Below are 26074 nucleotides of genomic sequence, written 5' to 3' on the forward strand. Positions count from 1 at the left end.
AAGTATCCTTATTAAAGAGACCATTGATTATTTAATTCAACCCCTTACTCACATTTTTTCATTATCTCTTCAATCTGGAATTGTCCCCCAGGACTTAAAAATTGCTAAAGTTGTTCTAATATTCAAATCAGGTGACACCAACGAATTTGGAAATTATAGACCAATATCTATCTTGCCTTGCGCCTCAAAGATCTTGGAAAAGCTGATCTATTCTAGGATATCTAAACACTTAGAACTCAACATATTATACAAACATCAATATGGTTTTCAAAAAAAAATATTCTACTGAATATGCACTCCTACAGCTTGTTAATCATATTTCTACTGCTCTTGACGAGAGGAAATTTGCGCAGGTTTTCTTAGATTTGAGTAAAGCTTTTGATACGGTCAATTATGACATCCTCATCTCCAAACTTAACAGATATAGTGTGGAAGGAACTGTCCTGAAATGGTTTAGAAATGATCTCTCTAATAGAGAACAATATGTGTACTTAAATGGTTATTCATCAAAGAAATTGAAAATTTTGCTTGGTGTTCCCCAGGGTTCAATTTTGGGTCCTTTATTATTTTTAATTTATATTAATGATATCGCTATGTCATGCAAAAATTTTCTTCCTATTTTGTTCGCGGACGACACCAATCTCATAGCCACTCATGAGGATTTTTCTACCCTGATTGAATGTGTTCATGAGGATCTATCTTCTGTTGCTCATTGGTTTCAACTTAACAAGCTAACTCTTAATGTGATTAGCAGAGTTGAAATCCTACAAGTTCAGTCTACCAAATTCTTAGGAGTTATGTTAGATGAACGGTTAAATTGGTCTACTCATATTGATCTTGTATGCAAAAGATCTATGAAGATGCTAGGTATATTGAGAAAGGTTTGTCCAGTAATTCACTCCTCAGCTCAATTAACCCCATACTATAGCTTTTTGTTCCCCCATATAAATTATTGTAATATTGTTTGGGCAGCTACTTAACCCACTTATCTTAAAAAAATATTTACTATTATACTATATATACTATTTTACTTCAGAAGAGGTTTTTGAGATTGATCTCCCATTCGAGTCGATATGCACCCTCTGCACCTCTCTTCAGTAAATACCAACTGTTACCTATTGATAAAGTGAACGTCTTTCAAACATGTCTATTCTTACGTAAGCTCATTTATAGGAAACAAGATCTTCCAGTCACTTTTAATAACTTTTTTTATTTCTACATACCAAACAAGGCTTTGTAATAGCAGTCTCTTCTTACCGTTCTCCCGAACATCAAGTCACCGGTTCAACATCTGTTTTAGAGGTCCCAAGCTATGGAATGAATTAAGTTTATCACTGAGGTCCATGTCTTCTCATTTTCTTTTCAAAAAGCATCTGAAGGCACTTTTAGTGTCCACATGAACTCTTAAAGCATCTACTTTAATCATCCTTATCAGTTTTTCTCTCTGTCTGATCTCTTGTTTCTTCTTCTTTGTCCTAATTTGCTTCAATTACCCTAGTTTTGCTCCTTTTTTGTTGTTTTTTATGTTTCTTGTTGTTGTTATTGTTGTTATTTTGTTTTGTGACTCTTTACTTAGTCTAGGAATTTAGCCTGCATGTCATTTGCTTGTGATTATGGCTAGGGGTGGAACTCTGTACAAGCCTGCATGGGCTTCGTTCCCCCCTTGCACAGTTGTCTAATTCAATTGTGCTAAATAAATAAATAAATAAATAAAATAAGATGTCATAAATACATATTCAGATTTTCATTCTAGTTCAGATTTCTCTTGTGGAAATGCATGCAAAAAAACACAAATTTAATTAGATAATGCTTAAATGCTTAGTAAATATTGTTAAAGGCCATTTTTTCAAAATTATTTGTTTCTTATAATCTGAGCCAATGCAGGACAAGATTTCCACACACTTAGATCTATGAAGTGTTTCACTTTGTCTCAGAATAAATTGAAATACTGCATAGATGTAAGTGTGCAGAAATCTTATGATTATTATGGCTCAGCAGCACTTACAGACATCAAACTTTCCAGCTTTATTCCTGACTATATAAGAGATTTCTTTTTATAGAGATTTATATAAATTTTTAGATAATGGAAGATTTTTACAGAGGGGTTTGTTCATATATAATTCATAGCATGATTCATATAACACATTTTATTCCTAAAGAAAAGACTTTTAATGGCTGTTGACATTATACTCTGATTTATTTAGTGATAAAAAGACATATCCAAAATTCTGTCTGTGAAATAAATCATCTCTTTTGTGTCAACGAGATGAAACAAGAATTTAAAACCTGGTTCTATGTTTCTGTTCAGGAAATGTTCAGGAAACGTTTGCAAATAAGTACATATCTAATATGATAATGTCTCATTTGCATATTTAAACTTAATTTTCAGAAAATTTGTGAGCAATGTGAGCAACTAACAGGGACATTTCATGGTGATATCTCGTAGTTAAAATGTTTACCCTATTCACCTGTAGTGTCTACAAAAAATTATGAAAAAATGTATGAAATTTTACAGTAAATATCTCTTAAGGCCATTTTCTCAAAATTATTTTCTCTTTTAATCTCAGCCAGTGCAGGACAACTACATATTCACATGGCTCAGTCTCAGCAAGGTGCTGAAAACTGACCCCAGACTTGTGGAATACATTTAAAATGCACCTCTTTTTGTGTTTATGACGAGTTGACATAATGATTATTATAATTAGATGTCCAAGGTTACAGACCGATTCTAACTCTCTGTCAGATAGATGTCTGGCAGGATACGACACAAAACTGGCTGTCATGATAGCCAGTCTTATCCTGATATCCTCATGATATCTTAATGACAAATCAAAATGGTACCACTTTACTTTAGGTCAAAGAATGTATTCATTATGTCATAATGGTGTCATGACAGCCAGTTTTGTGTCGTATCCTGCCAGACATCTATCTGACCGTGTGCACCGTGTGCCAGGCGGCAGGCAGGGCCAGGGACCCAGGTGTGCTGACAGACTTTTTTACCAAATGTAAACATGCACCTCAAGGGATAGTGCACCCAAAAATGAAAATTCAGCCATTATCTACTCACCCATATGCCGAGGGAGGCTCAGGTGAAGTTTTAGAGTCCTCCTAATGGAGACTGACGGCGCCCCAGATTCAAACGTCCAAAAACACATAATTGAAACCATAAAATATCTCCATACTGCTCGTCCGTAGTGATCCAAGTGTCCTGAAGCCCTGACATAAAAAGTTGTTTGGAAGAATGTCATTCGAACTCTGTTTTTAGCTGGTCCCGCGCAAGCACACACACATGAGCGCGGTACACAGAGAGACCTTTTTGTTGTCCCAAACCTTTCTTGGCATATGTCACTGCCAGAAAAGGGGCTTAACAATAAAATCGTAAGAGAGGGGGAACTCACAGAATCACATCCTGGGGTATAAACATGCTCACTGTGCGGCAGGTATACAAATGTACCATCTATTAATTACTTTCAAACCAAATATGATTCCATATGTTTTTTTGTTGGACAGGTTTCCCTCTGCTCCCTGCTGGCTGCCAGCATTTAAACGTCCATGGCCACGTGACAGTCGAACCAGCTCCGCCCTTCCTGTTGGGCTCAAACCTGACCGTGTACTGCCACGTCACAGACATCGTATCATGTCACCGGAGGTAGGGATATGATAAAATATAGTATGCCTGTGAGACGAAATCTATGCTTAATTTTTGTTGACGAGACGTGACAATGTTCGTGGTCGACTATAAGACATATTGACAGTCGAGAACAGTCGTGCTTGTAATGATCTTCAGATGCCTGATGAGCGACAGGCTGGTAAGCTCCAGTAAATAGTCTGCACCAGGATGTTTGGGTTGGTGCGAGTTGTGAGCTGTAACTCAGCAGTAAATAATCAGCCGTGTGTGTCTGACTGTGGATGGTGGAGCTGCTGAATGGATTTGTGGAGTTTGTTAGTTGCAGCGGTGGCTGTTAGCAGCTAGCTCCGCTCGCAGCCTTCACAGCTTCACCCCGCAGGACTCCACTCAGTCCGGACTGGAGAAGGTTTGTGGGTTGATGGTGTTTGACAGGCAGGTAGGAGGCTCAGTTATCTGTGAGTGTAGCTGTGCTGTAAGTAAACAGTCTGAACTCAGATCAGTTTTCTCTGACAGAGATGAAAGTTTAGTTTGAATCACCAACTCTGTGAGAGGACACCAGTTTAAACCTCCAGACTAACATGTTGCACATGAAGAAACAAGTTATGTTTCTGCTTCTTAACAGTCACATGGATAAGTCAGAGTTTACAATGAACCTGGGGACAAATCCTAGTTGGCTCACATTAGTTATTTGTTGAGAGCATAAATAGAGAGATGTTGAGCTTTTCAGATGATGATCAGTAAGTGTGTGCTCGTAAATCAGCTCTTAAACCTGTCACACACTGCTGGAGACATGACACACACATTATCTTATACAACCTGTCACCTTGAGTCTGATTCATGATCCATGAGTTAACCTCACTGGATCAGTTTAACATTCAGAAGCATATTGACTAAAAGTAATGACTAAAATGTCATGTATTTTTGCCGACTACTGAAACTAGACTAAAACTTTGCGGGATAAAAATGTCTAAAATTTGACTAAAAGTAATGAGCATTTTCATCTCAAGACTCAGACTAAATCTAAAACAGTTATCGACACAGGGTCAGAGGAAATTAAAGACATCCACACCATAAACTGATCCAGAGAAGACACAAATTGTTGCCTAAAAATACACCAGAATGCAGGAAGTTCAGTGTCTGATGCTCAAATTTTCTGTCTGAGGACCCCCTAACTCCTCATTTTACATGTGTCCCTCCCCAGTGTTGAAACTAAACCTTACGCCCTTTATATATAAAATACATTCACATGTGTCATCAGGAAAGTCCAGATGCAGTAATGTTCCTGTCTTCCAGTTTCAAAATATACCTGGAGCTGAACGATGAGACTGTGAATTCTTGGGAGAGAGTCAGCTGCACCTCGATGATATTCAATCTGTTCAATGTCTGGAAGCCGCGATCGAAAGTGATCTGCAAGCTGAAGACTGATCAGCTGCCTAAGATCGTCGATGGAAAGGACCTTCATGGCGGGCGTACGTACAGTTGGCTCTGATGTTTGTGGTCACATAAAGTTAGGATTGTGTGAATTAAAAAGTGTGCAAATATAAAATATGGCACAAACTTAAATGACACAGATTAACAGGTTACTACCTCATTGTTTATAGGTGGTAGGGTAGTGGCTGAAGTGTGTCACCATGGTTATAAAAATGTTGTTGGATGAACATTAGTGACGTCCTCCTCAGCTGAGCAGTGACATTAGCTAGCTCAGTGGCGCTAGGTAGGGTTAGGCGATATTGAAATTTCCCTGGTGACCATATTGCTTTAGAATAATTAACTATTATCATCTACAAAAGCTGAAGAGACACACAGATAAATATCTATGGACTGGAGACGCATACAGTGGCATGTTTGGGCATCCATGGTCAAAATTTCTTTCACTGTAAATAGTTAAATAAAGTAGAAGATGAACTGATCTCCAAAAGACATGAAGTTAAAGATGGAACATTCTTTTCAACACGTGAAGCAAGATTAGAGTATTATTTTTGTCTTGTACAATTTAAGTGTGAAAAAAGTAAAGGAGCACCATGTAAGTTTGGGCACCCAAAGACATCTGAGCTCTCAGACAGCTTTTCCCAGGGTCTCGGACCTTAATGAGCTTGTTAGGGTTCCGGCTTGTTCACAGTCATCGTTAGGAAAGGCCAGGTGATGCTAATTTCAAAGCTTTATAAATAGAGAACTGCCCATTGGTCCGACCATATTAAACCCATTGTTCCGAAGTCCGTTCCGAAATCATCATGATGCCCTGTGGTTAAGGTCTGGTTAGGTTTAGGCACAAAAACCACTTGGTTAGGGTCAGGAAAAGATCATGGTGTGGGTTAAAATGAAAAAGAAAGTGACAAACACATAAGCTGTGAGCCTGCTCCGCCTCAAGCCTTTCCCAGCTGACCCAGAGCCGGTCGCGGCGCACCATCAAGGTAGAAATACGCCCGCCGGGAGCCGTTCAGCACCACAGACAGTCGGACTAATGGGATGTCGGACCAATGACATGGACCCTATAAATACCCTGACTCCTGAAACCTTGTCAAAGACATTTAGCAGCCATAGGCTCCTCTGAACAGCTGCCTAGCACTCTGAAAACTAAAAGACCTGATGAAGACTAGAAGAAGATAACAAAGTGTTTTCAGGGAGCTGTTTCCTCAGTTGGTCATGTCAGTAAGAAATGTCGGTTAACAGGAACTGTGAAGGTCAAGCTGAAAGCTTTCTGAGAGAGCTGCATGTAGAATTGACCTATGGCTAAGCCACGCCCCCTCCACTCACTCAGGCAAACTATCAACATTCAGTGCCCGGTGCTATGGCAGGTGTCACAGTACACGGCATTTCACAGGAGACAACTGATGATTTTTGGGGACATAACGATCAGATGTCATTGAGAAGTAACCAAAAGGGCCTAAACTACACATTGGAGGGATATATTCATCATTTTATTGTTGAGAAGGTCGATGAAAAGCTTAAATTACAAGCCAAAATTTACAGGTCACAGTGTACGCTTGTGAACCGCATCTGGTTGCCGTCACCATCAAAGACAACAAGTTAAAGTGCCACTGAAGTTAAGGTTTTTGGCTCAGAATATGAGAAAAGGATAACGGCCTTTTTACCATCTTTACCAAGAGTGTCTCTCCGTTAGTTTGGTGCTACAGTATTTACACTGAATCATTCAGCATAACGTTTGCCAACCTTTGTTATCTCTGCCATTACAGATAAGTTAATGAAGCTAAGCTCCAGAAGTTAACGTTAGCTTAACTAGAGCCCTTTGGACAACAGCCAACAATGATGTACCATCACCAAAGTACAAAACTAGAACAAAATAGGCTAATGAACTCCCAGCAAACAAGGTGACATGATGAACAACGCAGCTAGGAGCTAACGTTAGGCTAACTTTAGCTAACGTTAGCTAGAGATGTTAAAGATAACTTTATGTTTCTTTCCAGCAAAGTGACAATATGTTGCCTCAAACACAATGTTGACTTACCTTAGAACAGATGTAGACATCATTGTTAATCTTATTCACGTTGAGTTGATGTTGTGGTCTAACGTTACCACACAACTTTATCCAAAGGAGACACTTTTCTCGCTTGAGATGTGGTTTAAAGTGTAAAAATACACCTGGTCGCCCAGCCTCTCAGGATACCTTGTGTCAGAGTTGCATGTACCCCATGCACACCGTTTGACCATTTTTAAACTTCAAATCTCAGAAAAAGCTCATAAAACCCAACAAACTGACTTTCTGTAATGCATTTCAATGGACGTCCAGGCAGAGAATGTCCCAGTGTATGGGAATGGCTATACGCACTGTGATTGGCTCATTGTGTTTGAGGGCGGGGCTTAGCCATAGGTCAATTGTTAGAAAGGCAAATCAAACCCCTGTTTGACTGCAAAAGACCTGCAGGAAGATTTCTCAGACTCTGGAGTGGTGGTGCACTGTTCTACTGTGCAGACACACCTGGACAAATATGACCTTCATGGAAGAGTCATCAGAAGAAAACCATTCCTGTGTCCTCACCACTAAATTCAGCCTCACAAGTTTGCAAAGGCCTCACCATCTACTGTTATACTGTAGTTGCCTGTATTTCTGCCAGCCTCAGCTAGTTTTACTGCCCTGCTCTCATCCACTAAAATGATAACCAGTTACTCATCGACTGTCTCTCTGATTCCGTGCGAACGCAGCATTATCTTGGCCAACAATATCATGTCCCCCAAGCCTAGTGCGAGGTGAGCTAGCAGTAGATGCACGCTTTCTTCTGTTCGGTGATTCGGTTAGCGGTTATAGGTGTGGATGACCGACCATGATTGACTCACGTTCTCACCCGTGCTCTGTCACTGTCCCTTCAAGCTTTTTCTTTTGTTCTTTGGTCTGTTCTTTTCATTTCTCTTTGCTAATCCAGCCCCAGTACCAGCTATCAAAATGTTCTAAAGAAAAGCCCGCTTCTTTTCTTTTTGATTCATTCATTTTCCATAACCACTTATCCCCTTGGGCATCCCGGGGGGCTGGAGCCTATCCCAGCTGACACTGGGTGAGAGGCAGGGTTCACCCTGGACAGGTCACCAGACTATCACAGGGCTGACACATAGAGACAGACAACCATTCACACTCACATTCACACCTACGGACAATTTAGAGTCACCAATTAACCTGCATGTCTTTGGACTGTGGGAGGAAACTGGAGCTTGAGGGGACAATGCTAACCACTGCACCATAAAATCTAATAATTTTGTAGCTCCCATTATTCTGTCTGGGAAAAACTAATATCACAGTTTTGCCAATGAGCAGGGTCGTAAACATAGTCTCTTACAGAAGTGATGGTGATTTGCTGCTCATTGTCCGTCTGCTTTAGTCCCTCCAGATAAACCTGAAAATATTACCTGTGAAACGTCACGGAGCTCAGATTTTATAGACTGCTCATGGGAGAGAGGACAGGAAACGTACCTCCCTACGACCTACAACATTTCAGTCTACAGGTATGGTGTTCTTTTTAGGTCAAATTAAACTACTGCCTTGTATCTCTCTTGTACACGCTTATAACAGCAGCAAACCTTATTTAATACATGTTTTATTATCAGAGAAAATGGGACCCAAATACTGTCGGATCAGATCCAGGATGCTGGAGAAATCACCATACAGCGAGCAGCGATAGACGTAAACACTACCTACCACTTGAATATCACCGCTTACAACCACTTAGGAGCATCACGGTCTGATCCATTCGTCCTCTGTGTAAAGTATATAGGTAAGCTCTCACTTCTGTTGCTCTTAAACACACTTTGTGAGGGAGGGTGCATGACCATGACACTGTTTTTTAAGATTTCTTTACCTGAATTTTCAAGTATTTTCTGTAGAAATGAGTCATCCTGTGAACAGTCGTGTTGTTCTGTCATCACTGTTTGACTAATCTGACCTGGCTATCAGCAAACTGTTTCTCTGTTTCTGTAATATCTTTTTGAAGTGAGCCTCCCACTTTCTCGCTCTGCCCACCTTTGGCAAGTTTTGACATCTGTAGCGACAGACTTGGCATCTTTAGTCATTACAGTATTAGGTTTATGTTTTATTTTATAGTTATTTGGGTGTGCTGGGAGTTCACACTGAGTCATCACTTTAACTAATGTGCATGCTTCTTATTTGTTCTTTTGTGTTGCAGTGATACCGGAGAGCCCTCGTATTGTGCAGGTAGAATTTGGGAATAACTCAGCGGCTGTGTTGCAGTGGGAAACAGCTGACTCCTCAGAGCATCTCACATCTGATGTCAGGCTCCGCACAGATAAAGGCTCCTGGGTAAAGTGATGTTATGACACCCATGGTAGAGGCTGTTTGCAGCATCTGCATTAATCAGGCAGCGTGCAGGAAGAATACTTCACCCATAGAATGATCGTTATCAGTTACTCACCCTGTGTAACATTGAATTCTGGAGGAAAACTGTTCTCACATGCCTCCGTTGTGAACGAAGAATCCAAAAACTGAGAAAGTTCTTGATGAGCTGGAGATGTGGGCTGCGTTTAGAGGAAAGCTGTGCAGTTACAGTTTGTAAACATGCTGAAACTGAAAACTGAAAGTAAATGCCAACCGCAGATTCACTCTCGTTTGGGGTTTGGCTTTTATACATTTGGGGTTTTTTAGCCCCGTGTCTGTTGCCTGCTGCTTACAGGCTGGCTACTGGTTGCTACTTTTCTGTTTTTAAAACCTAACCTCACCTATGCACTGTGGAGTACATGCCCACAAACGTTTGAACACAGGAAATAAGAAGGAAAAAAAGGAAATTTCAGACAGAGGGCAGAGTCTTTGCAGAAAAATACACCACCATACACCTCTACTGGGTGATAAGTGATGATTGAGAGGGATTACCTCTGTATGAGCTATACAATGTTTTGTTTTTTTAAGAAAATCCTGCAGAGTTTATCTTTAACAACAGCAAAACTATATCAAACCATTTGTTATAAAACTCTCACACAACTCATGCAGTATAATCCAAGTCTCATGTATCCCATCGTATGCTCAGTACTTTCCAAACACGTGCCTTTTTGCTGAAAATTTAACATTTAAAACACCTCTGCATATGAGCAGCATATGGAGCTACATTTGTTTCTTTATTATTCAATCAAACAGAGGAGGTTTTGCAATCAAAAAAAGTTTTGAGAGCAAAAGTATCAATATTGCCAGTAAAAAAAAATATTTTTATTAAAAAATGCAAATCCTAAAGTTTTATTTGCGAGTCATTTCTTTTCATTTGCAAGTCAAAAAGTTTTGTGAGTAAAAAGTTGAACCTGGTGGGCGGGGCCTCAACTGAAAGCTGTAAGACACGTCTCTACTGGCATGACAGCTTGCAAAGCAACATGGGAGTTCTGTAGTTCATGGGGAATTCAGTGCAGGAGCTGTGGCGAAAATCAATGAGCAGGTATGTTTATGCATAACTAATAATAAGCAAGAATGTTTTATTTGAACTGGTGCATGTGGATTGCTTTTGTTTAGCCAGGGCAGAACTATTCGACGGCGTAACAGTCAGTACTGTCGATGCCCCGGGGTGCAGCAGTAATGCCGACTGTCGAGCGTTTCCAGTGGGAGAGAGGGAATCGTGGGTGTAGCCCGCTCTGTATGGAGCCACGTCAAACCCACCAATAGAAACTCTATTCTCATCCATCAGCGTAGGCCCCGCCCATTAAGTGCAGTTGAACTTGCAAGCAAAATTTTAACTTGCAAGCAAAGAGGGCTGATCTGCAAGCAAAATGATCACGTTTTTACTTACAAACTTGATTTTTGATTGCAGTTCAAGAAATATGCTCTGAAAACGAAGAAGACACAAAAATACCTCCACAGTAGCACACCTGGGCAAGCACACATTTGAACTCTGCTCATGCAGTCCATTGAGCCAAATGCACACGCTTGGCTAGGCATGATACTCGTCTGTTTGTGAAGCAGAAAAAAACACCTGAATCTGTTAACTAAGAGTTGGTCTTAATTGCACTTGGACGACAATAACATATTGGGATTGCAAATGTTTGCGGTGAGTTTTAGAAGGTTTACTTCTCTCATTCATTTCATTCCAAACTCACTCTGTTTTGGACTCTTTGTTCACCATGGAGAGATTCTTCTGAAGTTTTCTTCACAAGTTCAGCGTAACGTGGTGAGTAACTGACGTACAGATGATCATTTTGTGGGTGAAGTATTCATTTAATATCTTGCTGTTTTTTAGGAAGTGGGAGCGGGAACAGAGCTCAGTGGGGGTCTGATACGAGTTGACGGTCTGAGGCCTCTGACTGAATATGAGTTCCAGATGAGAACATGTCACTCACCATCAGGACGCACTAACACACCCAGGTTAACCTCCGGCAAAAGATTGTCTTGCAGCAAATGGAGCCCATCCATCAAAGGGACAAGTCCTGGAAAAGGCAAGCCCACCCACACTTATTATTTATCACGTCAAGAAGGAAGTCTGAATGTGATGATGTGAGAGTTTTTCATCGCTCATATAAACCCCACAACTTGTGGTTAATCTTATCTGCAGGTCCATCTCAGCAGTTGCATGTGTGGAGGATGTTAGACAGCCCGGAGACGAACCAGCAGCCGGAGGTGACTGTTCTGTGGAAGGTAATGTGTCATAGCTGTTCATTTTATATCATACATTCATACAAATACTCATAATCAAAGGAATAGTTTGTCATTTTGGGAAACATGCTTATTTGTTTTTTAGTAGAGTTAGATTATCTAACTCCTGGCAAGAGAGGGTATTTTAAACTGTCAAACTGTTCCTTTAAAACAGTGGTTCGCAACTGGTCCAGCCAGGGGTCCAGATTTCTCCTCAGTCATTAGTTTGAGGTCCACACAGTTTAATATACTTAGCGTCATACTTGTCCATGTCGTCGAGCTAGTTTGCTGTCTCTGTTAAGTAGTCATGTGTTAGTCAGTCACTCTACAGCAGGAAACTGCACTTCAAAATAAAACACCTGTGCTGAAAATTCACTGTACTTCAAAATAAAGTGTGTTTTTTTGCAAACTGCGACCCACTTTTGGACCACAACCCACCAGTTAGGAACCACTGCTTTTAAACATACTCACTGGATGATGTTGAAATGTAAACCTGAAGTGATGGATGAATTTCTCCCACAGCCTCCACCTCTAGAGGATTACAGTGGAGCGTTACATCAGTACAAGATCTTTCTGGGTAATGACCACAAACAGGAAGTGACCTGTCGTGCTGCTTTGAGTCAGTTTTCACTTCCACTACCAGCCGAGGTCTGGGCACTGAGCATCAGTGCTGTCACCTCGTATGGGTCGTCTCCACCGGCTGAGGTGCCACTCAGACACTCAGGTACGCAAAAATGAGACAGAGATGATAAAAAATGAACAAAACACGTTTAAAGGGAAAGTTTGTCATGAAATTAGAAATGTAGATTTTTCCCTCTTACCTGTAGTGCTATTTATCAAACAAGATTTTTGGGGGAGAGTTGCAGAGTGTTGCAGATATCGGCTGTAGAGAGGTCTGCCTTCTCTCCGCTATAATGGAACTAGATGACACTCAGTGTGTGGTGCTCAAAGCGCCAAAAATTACATCTGAAAAACTCAACAGCAATGTCTCTTTCCAGAAATCACGACCTGGTTACTCAAGATAATCCACAGATCTCGCTGTGAACAGCATCACGTAGGAACTACTTTCTTTCTACTAAACCACACCCACCAACCGTATCAACGTGCAGAAGGAAGCGTGCATCTACTCATGGACGAGAAGCTCATGGTTGTGACAGAGCAAGGTGTAAGCATTGATGGCGTCCTCCTCGGTTCAGCGGTAACGTCAGCTGGCTCTGTCATGCTAGCAGTAGATGCACACTTCACTCTGTGTGGTGATTTGGTTGGAAGGTGTAGTTCGGTAACCTGCCTCAGGGAAGATGTCGGAGAAGATTCTCAGTCATCCACGTCATGGTACTCTGTATCATAGGCAACTGGACTTGCTTGAGTTTCTTGAAGACATTTTGCCTCTCATCCAAGAAGCCTCTTCAGTTCTAACTGACTGGTGTGGAGTCGCAGGTTTTAATCTCCGTGTTTGTGTGAGCCCTCACAGAGTGTGAAGGTCGAATGTGAGTCGTTGACCCACCTGGCCATCTTGTGTGTCGTTAGGGTTAGATGGGTCCAGGTGGGAATTGGTGTTAAGCCGTCTGGGTAGGGATCCCAAGACTGGCACCAGTCAGTTAGAAGTGAAGAAGCCTCTTAGATGAGAGGCTAAACGTCTTCAAGATACTCAAGCGAGTCCAGTTGCCTACGATCCAGCACTTATGATGTATCACGGAAGTTTTCAGGGAAGCGTGCATCTACTGCTCGCTCACCTAGCACAACTGAGCTAGCCTGCATCACAACTTGCCATTAACATTTTGCCGTGTTCTCATTCTGAAGTCGTCATATACCGCAGCTTTGTCAGTGATTTCAGCATCAGACGCTGACATCACCAGCCACCTTTCACAGTGGTATTGTTGTCACGCAGCCGGACGAAACCTTTTGCGGTGTTATGATGTACCTCTGCTCAGCTGGACAGCACCTGTAGTATGATGCCTGCAGTATGCAAACAAAAAACCCTGGACTTTTACCTGGAAGCCCGGTGTTCACTTCCCGTATGAAAGTAGAACCAAACGTTTTTTTCTAACCCTAACCATGTGCTCTGTTGACACCCTGGCACCGCATCCCAGAATGTCAGCAGCAGACGCAGGAGGATACCTAGCGCATAAAATGTAGACAAGAAAGTTTACTGACAGAGCAGCGATATGTAACGACTTGAGATGAGAATGTGTTGATCATTTACGTCTCATGCTGTCACCAACACGAGCCTCTCGTCCATGAGTAGATGCACACTTCCCTCTGGGGTGATTAGGTTTGAGGGCCTAGTTTGGTAGACAGAAAATAGTTCCTACATGAAACTTCTCACAACAAGGTCTGTGGATTGTCTTCAGTAACCAGGAGTTCCTTGAGAGCGACACTGATGTTGAGTTTTCAGATGTTTTTTTTTTGAGCAGCACAAGCTGAGTACCATCTAGTTGTGTAATATTAGAAAGAAGGCAGACATCTCTGAAGGATGACATCTCCAACACCAAAACAATCTGGACTGATAAACAGCACCACAGGTAAGAGGAAAGATGTGTATTTTATCTTTGATTGTTGGGGTGGACTGTCCCTTTAATTTTTAAAGACAAAAACTCTAAAGTGTAATCGTTTCTTGATGTCTAACTGTTTAGGTGATTCTGGACCTGTTCTGAGACAGCTGGCTCCTGCTCCTGCTGACAGAGCTGTGTTTGTCTCCTGGTCGTGGCGAGGGAACAAACACTGGTCGACATCTGGAGACCTGCTGCTGTACTATGTGTTAGAATGGACAAGTGTTCCTGCCGCCGCGCTGCAGTGGAAACAAGTGGCTAAAGATCAAAACAGCGCTTCCATCACAGGTACAGAACATGGTGCAAGACATGTGAAGTAATTTTTTGGTCCATTTTTTTACACACATGAACTTGAATCACATGAAATATTAAATATGAAGTACATGTGAGGGTGTGGTAGAAACCTATAATGGCTCATATAAAAAACAAAACCCAGAGGACATACAGAAGGTAAAATGTAAAACAACAAAATCACTGTTCAAAGATTTCACACATAGTAAGTGTAGTTAAAAAAAAAAGGAGACAAAATGTTTAGAAACAGAAATAATTTACATGTTTACAGTATGAACAAAAGTTTCTACGATAAGCATCAGATCATTTTTCCAGATCTTACTATATAATGACGAAAACTCTGTGTGTGTGTGTGTGTTCCATGTTTTTCTCCTCACTGACTTGGTCAATCCATGTGAAATTTGGCACAGTGGTAGAGGGTCATGGGAGGATGCCAATGAAGCAATATTACATCAATTGGCCAAAGGGGGGCGCTATAGCAACCCATTGAAATGTCAAACTTTGAATGGGCATATCTCATGCCCCGTATGTGGTAGAGACATGAAACTTTGCACAGAGATGCCTCTCCTCATGAGGAACACATTTGCCTCAAGAACCCATAACTTCCGCTTATATAGATTTTCCACCATTTTGAATTTTTTGAAAAACACTTCAAATGGATCTCTTCCTAGGAAGTTTGAGCGATCTGCATGAAACTGGGTGAACATAATCTAGGGAGCAATATCTAAAGTTCCCTCTTGGCAAAAGTTGGAAAACTTCCTAAAACTGAGCTTCTATAAGGCAATGAATATTGCGGAGGGCGTGGCTCATCACATAAAGGTGTAGAACATCTCAAGGGTTTCACCCATCACCACGCAACTTTGTAGGCATATGACCACACATAATCTGAGGGGACCCCTCCATTATTGAGCCCATCAAACAAAATGGGGGCGCTAGAGAGCTCATTTCTTATCTAGGCCTAACCGCCGTTTGCCGTTAATGCCAGGACAGTTTAAAGCAGGGGTGTCAAACTCATTTTAGTTAATGGACCACATACAGTCCAATTTAATCTCAAGTGGGCCAGAGCAGGAAAACTGTCGCATAATAACCTGTAAATAACAACACCTCCAAAAGACGCAATATGAAAACACTCAAATCATTTACAAAACAGATGATGAACAGCCTGAGATGCCTAAAAAAAAGAAAAGAAAAATAAGTCCAGTTTCAACAGTATGTCTCACGATCATGATAAGTATTCATTGATTTTTCAGATAACCGTGTTCTGGTCTGGGTGAAAAGCCAGTGAGGTCGGTCACTAACTGTTTAACTTGCTCCTAAACCTGACACCTCTGAGCCTTGACGGGTCTATCACTATTTGGTGTGCAGTGGCAGCTGCTGGTCTTTCAAACAGGGCAAGCTCACTTAAAGTTTACATCATAACATTTGTCATCTTGTAGCGAGGCAGTAACTTATAAAAGGAACATTTAATTGAAGCCGTTTTTCAAGCACACTCAGGCCGTAGAACCACAGCAACACACACCTCAAAGATTTTCAGATGGGTTTGAAGTCCTGAACTGTACTGTACAAACGGTGAAAATGAGCTACATCGCTTATGGAAATAAGGCACTCCAGACGGCACTCTGTCAGAAGACTCCACTCGTAAATATCTGCACAGGACTGAGCTCGAAATGCGAAGCGCTGTCAGTCACAAAGGGATTCAGCCTTTTAGACAATTCCTCCAATCATCATGCAGACACCGAGCGTCCTCTCCCGCCTACCACTCCATCAGGTCCCAGGGAAGCTGAGCCTCTCTGGAAGTGACGATTTTGTCGCATTTATCCAATGACCGTCTTGCTTTGCTGCATGAAACAAACCTGCTCAGCGCTGTCTCGTAGGAATGCTTGGAGGCTCCGCGTCCACCGTGCTGACATGAGAATGTATGACAGGGAGGTCGCGTTTGAAAACTGGTGATAAACAGCTGACGTTTGAACATCATAGTCGTGATGTTCAAACGTCGTAGCGCACGTTTAATGCAATGTAAATTCTTATTTTATTATTCAATAGTGCGTATTTGACCGTTTCTTCTATGAAATTTTAGGGTAAGTTCAGCCTCCCTTGTTGTCTCAGAGCAATCGCCCCTGTTGGTGTGCAAAGTCATCCAGTGGGCCAGACTGGACCCTTTGGCGGACCGGTTCTGGCCCCCAGGCCATATGTTTAACACCCCTGGTTCAGAGTGTGAATGAAAGGGGACATGCAGCAAAGGGCCTCAAGCTGGAACTGTGGCCACTGCGCCAAGGATACTGCCTTTGTTCACAGGGCACCCAATTTACCCCCTGACCTACTGGGCACCCCGACTAGTGGGCATTCCCAAGTCTCTTTCTGTGCACAGACAATGACACATAGGAATCCATTAAGTGTGCATTTTAATTCCATAAAATAACTAAAATAAACTGATCAAAGCTGACTGAAAACTGAGGAAGATGAAGATTCTCAGCCCCACTTGTGAGTTATAAAAAAAAAACCTGTGTAAATCTGCAAACTTCAGTTTTGTTTTACAGACAAATGTACAAGTTTGAAGGATGTTAATGTCAAAAAATAGTCAACAGCTGCATTTTTAAAAGAGGTGCACTTGGTTTATAGTGACAGTTTTGGGAAAAGTTGCTACTCTAATGAACTTTTCTGTTGTGATAAAGACACAGAGGCTTCAACTGTGATGAAGCAGCGGCCTCTTGTGGAGAGTTGGTGTATTACACTAGTTTCTTCTAGTTTTTGTTATTATTATTTTAATAACTTTAGGATTTAAAATTTCTACTCTTAATACAGCTGAGGCCAACGTTCATCATCATAGGCTGAGTGTTTGTTAGAGGTAGTGGAGCTCACGGTGAGAGTGTTTGTTGTTTCAGGTCTGACTGCAGGTGTGAGGTACAACATCTGTCTGTACGCTGTGACCAGCAGAGGTGTCAGTGCTCCATCATCCAGGCTCGTCTACTCTGAAGAGAAGAGTGAGATTCACAGATGCCACATGTCCCAACAGCTGCTTATTCCTTCCATTTTAATTCAAAGTTGATTGTTTTTTCAACGTGTTGCAGATGTAGCATACCTTTATGAAGGAAACATATACATACTGTACTTATAAACTCAATCTACAGCCATCACACTCTCTCTGTACATGTTTCAGAGCCTGTGTCTGGTCCCAGTTTGTCAGTACTGGCTCATGAAGCCAGACAGATCCACATCCGCTGGGACGAGCTGCCTGTAGACAAGCGGAGAGGCTTCATCACAAACTACACCATCTACCTCCAGACGCTGGACTCCAGCAACACAAAACTCAGCGGTGAGCAGGCGCACTGTGTCCTTCTCTGTGTGTTTGTCTTCATTATGTGAATATAGTTGAAACAAGTCGTGATTAAAAGATTAGTCGTCTGACAGAAAATTAATCAGAGGCTATTTTGATCATTGGTTTCATTGTTTTCATGACCAAAAAACTGAACATTTTAGTGTTCAGACTGTGAGTCAGACAAACCAAGTGATGTGCAGATGTTCCCTTGGGTTTTAGACCATTATGAAAGACATTTTAAATAATAATAATGATAATAATAATCTTTATTTATAAAGCACTTTTCAAAACCTGTGTTACAAAGTGCTTTACATGTCAATAATTAAAACAGACAAGACATGAAAACAGCAGCTTTTAAAGAACTATAAAAACACTTCAGTGTATAAAAACTGAGGAAATAAAAGAAAGTTTAAATGAACTTAAAACTCAGATTGCTCCACAGCCTCGGGGCCCTGACAGCAAACACTCTGTCCCCTTTAGTTCTCAGCCGGACCTCTGAAACAAACAAAGAACCTCAAAATACGTCCTGGGGTGTATGTCAGTAAGATATCGGAGATATAGCAGGGAGAGAGACCATGAAGAGTGTTAAAAGTCATCAGTAAAATCTTAAAATCTATTCTAAAACATACTGGGAGCCGGTGTAAAGAGGCTACAACTGGAGTGATGTGATCACGTCTCTTGGTTCTGGATAAAATCCTGGCAGCTGAAAAATAAATCAAGAAAAATTTCTGCAGATTAATCGCTGATGAAACTTAGTTGCATCCCTCCCTCTGAACATGCTGTTCTTACTACATAATATATAAAAAAATTCTGCCTTTTCAAAATGTTTTAATCTAATTTTTCAACACCACAAAGTTCCATTCACCTCCACTGTATCTTGGCAGCAGGTCTCAGAGACAGATTTAAGACTTTAATGTCCTGTCGTAAGATCAAAGCTATCTGCTGGATACAACTACGTAAGTTGTGTCTGATGTTTTGGAGGAAACACAACTTTGCCGTGAGTCGTTTCCTGTTCCTGCTCATGAGGACTTCTCTCTGTGGTGCTCATTTAACCTTATGTTGTATGTGTACGTACTTAACCTCGGTCAGACTGAGGTTTTTCAACATGCACACGTGTGGGAAATCATATATGCAGTAGTATGCATATATCGTGTCTGAGCACAAGGCACCGTTACATAATGGAAAGTGTGCAGCCAGCATTCCAGTGACACTCCCCTCCTACAAAGTGTCAGTGCATCAGCAGGGTATTTCACCTCTCACTTCCAGTAATGTGGTGAAAGTCAGACAACAGACTGATGGCTGCTTGTGTTTGCTCTTTTGTGATTAATTCTTTATGGAAACACTCAGTATCCACATTAGAGGCAGAGCCGATGGAGCGAAACAGATGTTACAACACTGATCAAGAAAATTCATCTCCACACTTCAGCATTTCCTTGTTTTGTCTCAGGCAGCCTGACTTCAACTCACATCCCATAAACCTCTTGTTTCTGATTGTCTGTCTGAATGTGGCAAAGTTTCCAACATGTAACTGAGGAATGCAGACGTTCGCTGGTGAGCAAACTGCTGCTTCAAACGGAGGCTGTCATCGTTCTCACAGTGGCTGCTCACAGAAATTCTGTGAATCATAGAAGTTTCTAGAACTGGCTTTGACCACGAACAGGAAGCCATGTGGCTACGTGCACACATGCAACTGTGAGGCTGTTACTAAGCAGCCTGCTTCGTACACTATTTCTGGCACTGGAGTGTAAAAACACCTGAGAGCTTCATTTTTCCTCTTTCTTATGTGACGTGTGTGTGTGTGTGTGTGTGTGTGTGTGTGTGTGTGTGTGTGTGTGTGTGTGTTGGATACAATTGCTCTTTGCAGTTACTTAAATGTCAAAAGTGTCTCAGAATGATACATGAGCAGAATCTACATACTGTTGATCTCTCCTGAAAACTGAAATTCTTCAGCAACCAAACAGTTAAACTCAGGTGGAGTAAATTCTTTGCACAGAGAACTGTACTGGAATTTTTCAGCATTCATACTTGACGAAACAATTTTACCACAACATCCGTTTAGAAGTTGTTCTGTAGCTTTCATCATATCACACAAGCTTTGGAGTTTATACAGTTGACATAAAGTTGGGTTAAAGTAATAAAAACTGGGTTAAATGTAACAATTGGGGTGTGACTGGTGACTTAGTGGTTTTCATACTCATGGTACTGGCTCCATTTTATATAAATACTTTTATGTGTGTATGTATTTATTAAATATTTACTCAAAGAGACTTTGTGTGTTAAATGACAACATGATGGGCTACAACTCAGTTTTCTCTTCGCTCCGTATCTCTCCTCTCTCTTTCCTTCCCCTCTCTGCTTCTCCTCTCCAGGCGGCCAAAGACATTAAGGATAGGTATAGTACTCAGCCATCCATTGCTTCCTTTCTGTCATAGCCTCCTGTAACCATCTCATAATGTTGAAGTATGTGTATGTAGTGTGCTGTAAAACTTCACTTAAAGGGATAGTGCACCCAAAAATGAAAATTCAGCCATTATCTACTCACCCATATGCCGAGGGAGGCTCAGGTGAAGTTTTAGAGTCCTCACATCACTTGCAGAGATCCAAGGGGAGAGGAGGTAGCAACACAACTCCACCTAATGGAGGCTGACGGCGCCCCAGATTCAAACGTCCAAAAACACATCATTGAAACCACAAAATATCTCCATACTGCTCGTCCGTAGTGATCCAAGTGTCCTGAAGCCCCGACATAAAAAGTTGTTTGGAAAAACCTCATTTGAGCTCTGTTTTAAGCCTCATTGTAGCCTGTAGCTCTAAGACACGGGCACGGCCTTCATGTGTGTTCACGTGCTTTCGCTGGTCTCGTGCGCAAGCACACACACGTGAGCTCAGTGCCCAGAGAGGCAGTCAGAGCTACAGGCTACAGTGAGGCTAAAAACAGAATTCAAATGATGTTTTTCCAAACAACTTTTTATGTCGGGGCTTCAGGACACTGGGATCACTACGGACGAGCAGTATGGAGATATTTTGTGGTTTCAATGATGTGTTTTTGGACGTTTGAATCTGGGGCGCCGTCAGCCTCCATTAGGTGGAGTTGTGTTGCTACCTCCTCTCCCCTTGGATCTCTGCAAGTGATGTGAGGACTCTAAAACTTCACCTGAGCCTCCCTCGGCATATGGGTGAGTAGATAATGGCTGAATTTACATCTTTGGGTGCACTATCCCTTTAAAAGTCTAGTCCCAGTCAAATGCCCAGTCCCTTTTCCAGGCAACACATTTTGGACAAATAAACGCCTGTCTCAATTAGACGCCTGGTCTGCTTGCCAAGCAGTTCATTTTTTTAATTGAAGTTCTTTGGATGTATAAAACCAGGTTGTTTTTAAACGTCCAGTCAAGTCAGTTTATTTATATAGCACTTTAAACACAAGCAAAGTTGATCCAAGGTGCTCTCACAGCACGCGCAGGAAAAAAGAATCTGGAACAAAACAAAAGAGAGAAACACAACAGCTTGAGTGATGATAGCACTAAAATAATAATAAGATCGTAATTATCGCACCTATAGTGTTGTGTTTTTATACAGATGGCTATAGGAGGAGAGTTCCAGAGTTTTGGGGCAGCGACAGAGAAAGCCCTGTCCCCGTGACCTGGATAGGACTGACAGAGGTCTTTAATCACATGATGACAGTTCTCTCACAGTGTGATACAGGGAGAGGAGCTCTGTGATGTCAGAGGGGGGCGAGGCTGTTTAACACTTTGTTAACAAACATGTGAATCTTAAAATGTGTCCTGTAGCTAACAGGCAGCCTGTGTGGGGAGGCTCCCTCTTTTTTGACCTTGTTAAAACTCTTGCTGCTGCATTTTGGACCAGTTGAAGACGCAATGTATGTGTCGTGTTCCACGTGTTAAGAATTAGTATTAAGTATATAAGAACTGAGGGAGATAAACCTAACTGTGTATTGTCAAACAGAAATAATTCTGCTGCTGTAACAGAGGAAACCATGACTGTCATCTGCTCCTCTCCAGTGACGGTGTCCGCCAACGGCCCCAGACAGATGTGGTTGGACTGTCCTGAAGGAGCTCTGGCTGTGCAGCTGACTGCATCTACCTCAGCAGGAGAAGGGCAGCCGGGGAACCGGGTCTGCTCTCAGCCTGACACCCCTGCAGGTCAGTCTCCTGCTGCCATCACACACCCCTCCAGTAAAAACACAAACATCAACCTTTTAAAGCTGCTGTAAGGTTTTTTTCACTGGTCATGAAACAGTCTCAATTGAAAGCCTTGTTTCCACGAAGCAGTCCACTTCAGTTTGTCACACACTAGAATGGATATTTTTAGCCCCACGCTTTTGGTATGGTACCTCTGGAACCAGCAGTAAGCCTTCAGACATGGTACCTAGACCCTCGGTGTGTTCAGACAGTCCTCTTAAATGTGGGCGGGGTTGTTGTCACTCACTGCTCCGTCCAGCACTCGCTGTATTTCCTCATCAGCGGTGACACAGATGGAAGTCTGCACCTGGTTTATCGTCCACAGAACGAGGCTGCACGCCCACATTTTCACAACAAAATAGAACAGGCTGCAGTGAGAGTCTCTCTCCATGGGATATTTCAAAATAGCAGCTTTGTGCATTTAGTCCTTCTCAGGCAAGCTCAGGGGTTTAGTGTTGCTGTAGCCCACAGGAAGTGAGGATTAGAATATATGACCTTCACATAATCCGCTCCAAATGAATCTATATTTTTAAAGTCATTACTAAAAGTGTGTGTCATATAAAAACTAAAGTGATGGTCAAAGTTGTCACAGTGAAATTTAAGGTGTGCTGATGGATTCACGTCATCAACTCATGCATTGAGTAACATTACAAGTTAACGTTCCACCTTAAAAGTTGCCGGCAGTCGGCCCAGTGAATGAAGTTATTGTTTCTCAGACTCCAGCTGCTGTGAGAGGCAGCAAAACATCCTTTCATTTTATAGTTACAGTTTACTAATAAAACTCTCCACAGTATGAACAGTGGTTACATGAGCCTCAAAACCAGACACAACTCAGCCCTGAGCAGAGTGAGCGTCCTCTACTGACCAATCAGACTGCAGTGTTCACAGCTCCACCTTTTAGTACCAGATCTGTGTGCTAGGTACCCCAACAGAGGGGGGACCAAACATGGGGACAGTCAGGAACGGTTCCATTCACTGTGCTGCTGGAAAGCCACCACGTGCCGCCACCACACAAAGCATAAGTTGACGTCATCATCATTACAGTGCGTCCTGGCAGTGCAGGCTGTTCTCACAAATGTTTCGTATATTTTTTTATCTGTGAAAAGCAATGCACCCAAATTCGCACATATCCCAGTGCACTGATGGCAGTAAACAATGAGCGCTTCTAAGGAGGCAGGTTGGAGCGGTGGATTGGTCACAAAAAACTGATCGTTCGCCCGAGACTTTCCCCTGAAGCTGCATGTTTGGATTCACGTGAACTTTGAGTCATTTTTAAAGTACGTCCTCACCATGTTTCTTTTCCTAACCCTAACCTCTGTAACTTTACTTTAATTACGTAAGTGCACGTTGTGACATAACATCATTTGTAGGGCGTAAATTCATAGGATATGAAAGTGGTAAGTGTTTTGCATGTATTTTTCTAGGATATCAAATAAACTGCTCTGTGAAAATACGCTGGACAGTGCCCTGCTCTTCTCTAAACACTCCAGCCTGTTCTTTATTGTGCTGATAAAATGTTTCACAACCCTGTTCTGTGGATGATCGGCAAGGTGCAGACATTTCTCTGCAGTGTGGGTGAAGTGAGAGCTGGACGGAGCAGCGACGGGGCTATTAACACCTCTGACTACATAATAAGAAGACCGCCTGCGGTGCAAATGCAAAACACATCTGCAGTAAAAGGGGAACTACGCCCATTATCGAAATTCATACATGTTATTCTTATGGCCTGAGATAGTTCAAAAATATAGGTAAACATGAACAACTCTCCCAAATCCAAAAACTAGCGTGCTAAAACTCATATTTATGAGGCCAAAGGGTAAAAAGTCTGGAGCTGAATGGTGAAAGGTGTTATAGATGACACTGAGGGGAGCGTTATGAGTGTATGTTTGTGGACATTTTCTGGTTCAGATGTGACAACAACATATTCATGAACACAAGAGAATAAAGATTATTTGGGTATAAAAAAAACAAACAAACATACTGTGGGTCCACAACATCAGGCTCCCACTCATTGTCTATGGAGCAGCTCCAGACTTGATGACATCATGAGTTTGAGACTGATTTCTCAGGTGTCTGGCTTTAAGAGAGACTCGCTCATGTTCACAAATATTAACTGTGCTAGTCCGTGGAAAAACATATTAATTCTTGATTTAGATGGTGTCCGTACGGGTTACGAACAGTTATAAGGGTACTGTACAGAAAGTGTTTTAGGGAACGCAGCTTAATACTGATGCCTCTATATGACATACGTGAGGAAAACAAGACCATTAGCGAGAAGACTGGCTATTTCTGTCTTTATTATTAATGCCTGTCCCCATAAAATCACATCAAACAATGTGGGTGTCGAGTAGCTCACCTGGGAGAGCAGGCACCCCATGTGTAAAGGCTACGACTTTGCTGCATCATCAGTGGGTTCGATTCTGACCTAAAGCTGTACATCATTCTCTCTCTCTTCCCCTTTTCATGCCACCACAGTCCTGTCAAATAAAAGCCAAAAGAGCCCATAAAAATAATCTTAAAAATAAAAATAGAAACAATTTACAGCAGTGTGTTTCTCAAATGGTGTGTTTTAACCGCACATTATAATAAACAGGCAAACCCTAGCTAAAAAAAAAAGGAATTTAATTTAAAAGAAAAACCTTCACGTGGAAACTATTTGTCCTCGTTTGTGTGTTGGAATTATACGTGTGTGACACATCAAAAGTCCTGATTGGCTGCCAGTGTGAGGGATGATAACGATTAGAAGGAGAAAGTTGTGAGTGGGACGATGGATCGCTTCATTGTACGGAGCAAATTACAACAAAGCACCAGCGAAGACGACCTACCACTGACTGAAAAGAGAAAAAAAACAGTCAGCAGACTATCACGAAACATCATCCTCACTGTGACCTCGTCACATGTCCACGTTTGGTCATGGACTTTCCACGTCCACATATGACGTCCAAGGTACCCTGGGTGTGTGTCAACTTCAGCCTGTCACATGCATTGTCTTCTTTCCAAATACACTTCTGTTTTCACAGGAAATTTAATGTTCACATACAGTCTGTTTTAAAATAAGCTGGTACAACACTGCAAATCAACTTTTTTTTCCTTCAACAACAAAAGCACGTGGTAAGGTGTAAGGAAGAAAGAACAGGGTTTGGCTTTAGAATCTTACAGGACGTGGACACTGCTCTCTCAGGTGAAAGTCGTTGTTTGTTGGACCCATCCACCACCCCTCCTGTCCGTCTCGTTCAGACTTAACTTAACTTTCGTCCTTGTCCCGCCACGTTTCCCCCTGACACCGCTGTTAAACTATAATGGCAACCAGCGGCGTATCATGCCAACGTTAAAGGACACCTTTTTTGTTGGTTGAGACAAGGCTCTACGAAAACTACCTGTCTTATTTTTTCTTATTCTTATTGTCTTATGTCGTGATGAGGGTGATAACACACATTATAGAAGCTGTAGTGCACAGATATAAATTCAGGTGTGCCTAGAGAGTTTGGCTTGGTCTTTGGTGGGCACACGTTTTCAGCCCGATGATTCAGTGTCCTGACAACTCCCAACTTGTGCTCCAGTCAAACAGCAGGTATTGGTCCGCGTGTGTAGGTTTTCTGTACACCCCTATGTTTAGGTTCCTGTCCTGTTCCCCCACTGGAGCACAAGCTGGCAGTTATCAGGACTCTGAATCATCGGGCTGAAAACGTGCCCACTAGGAGAGAGCGGGAAGTGAAGGAACAGAAACACATCAGGGAAGCACTTCAGACCTGTGGCTATCCCAACTGGGCCTTTGCAACAACCTCTAAAAGACCAGAGCAGACAGAGAGGGAGAGACACAAAAACATAACAACAATGGGCCTCACTCACAAACAGTGTGTACGCACAAATCTGTGCTTAAACTGTGCATACGAACGTTTGACACACAAATCCGGGATTCATCAATATTTTCTTACCAGAATTTGTTCTTACTCTGTGAAACTGCCTCAGACCATGCGTACGCACAAATGAGGAAGGCCGAACTGACTTAGAAAATGCAAACAC

General features: G+C 41.9%; 1 protein-coding gene across 3 annotated transcripts in view; it reads left to right on the forward strand.

The window, feature by feature from the left end:
• Positions 1-26074, forward strand: part of il23r (interleukin 23 receptor) — a 36909-nt gene that overhangs the window by 2727 nt on the left and 8108 nt on the right. For all 3 annotated transcript variants that reach the window (XM_049588245.1, XM_049588247.1, XM_049588246.1), the window contains exons 5-16: positions 3511-3649; positions 4922-5097; positions 8458-8581; positions 8684-8850; positions 9259-9392; positions 11305-11500; positions 11617-11699; positions 12219-12420; positions 14330-14533; positions 17419-17517; positions 17694-17849; positions 21872-22012. In XM_049588245.1, the coding sequence (XP_049444202.1) occupies positions 3511-3649; positions 4922-5097; positions 8458-8581; positions 8684-8850; positions 9259-9392; positions 11305-11500; positions 11617-11699; positions 12219-12420; positions 14330-14533; positions 17419-17517; positions 17694-17849; positions 21872-22012 (1821 nt within the window). The remainder of the gene's footprint in view (positions 1-3510; positions 3650-4921; positions 5098-8457; positions 8582-8683; positions 8851-9258; positions 9393-11304; positions 11501-11616; positions 11700-12218; positions 12421-14329; positions 14534-17418; positions 17518-17693; positions 17850-21871; positions 22013-26074) is intronic.

This window comes from Epinephelus fuscoguttatus, linkage group LG10, assembly GCF_011397635.1.
Source record: "Epinephelus fuscoguttatus linkage group LG10, E.fuscoguttatus.final_Chr_v1".
NCBI lineage: Eukaryota > Metazoa > Chordata > Actinopteri > Perciformes > Serranidae > Epinephelus > Epinephelus fuscoguttatus.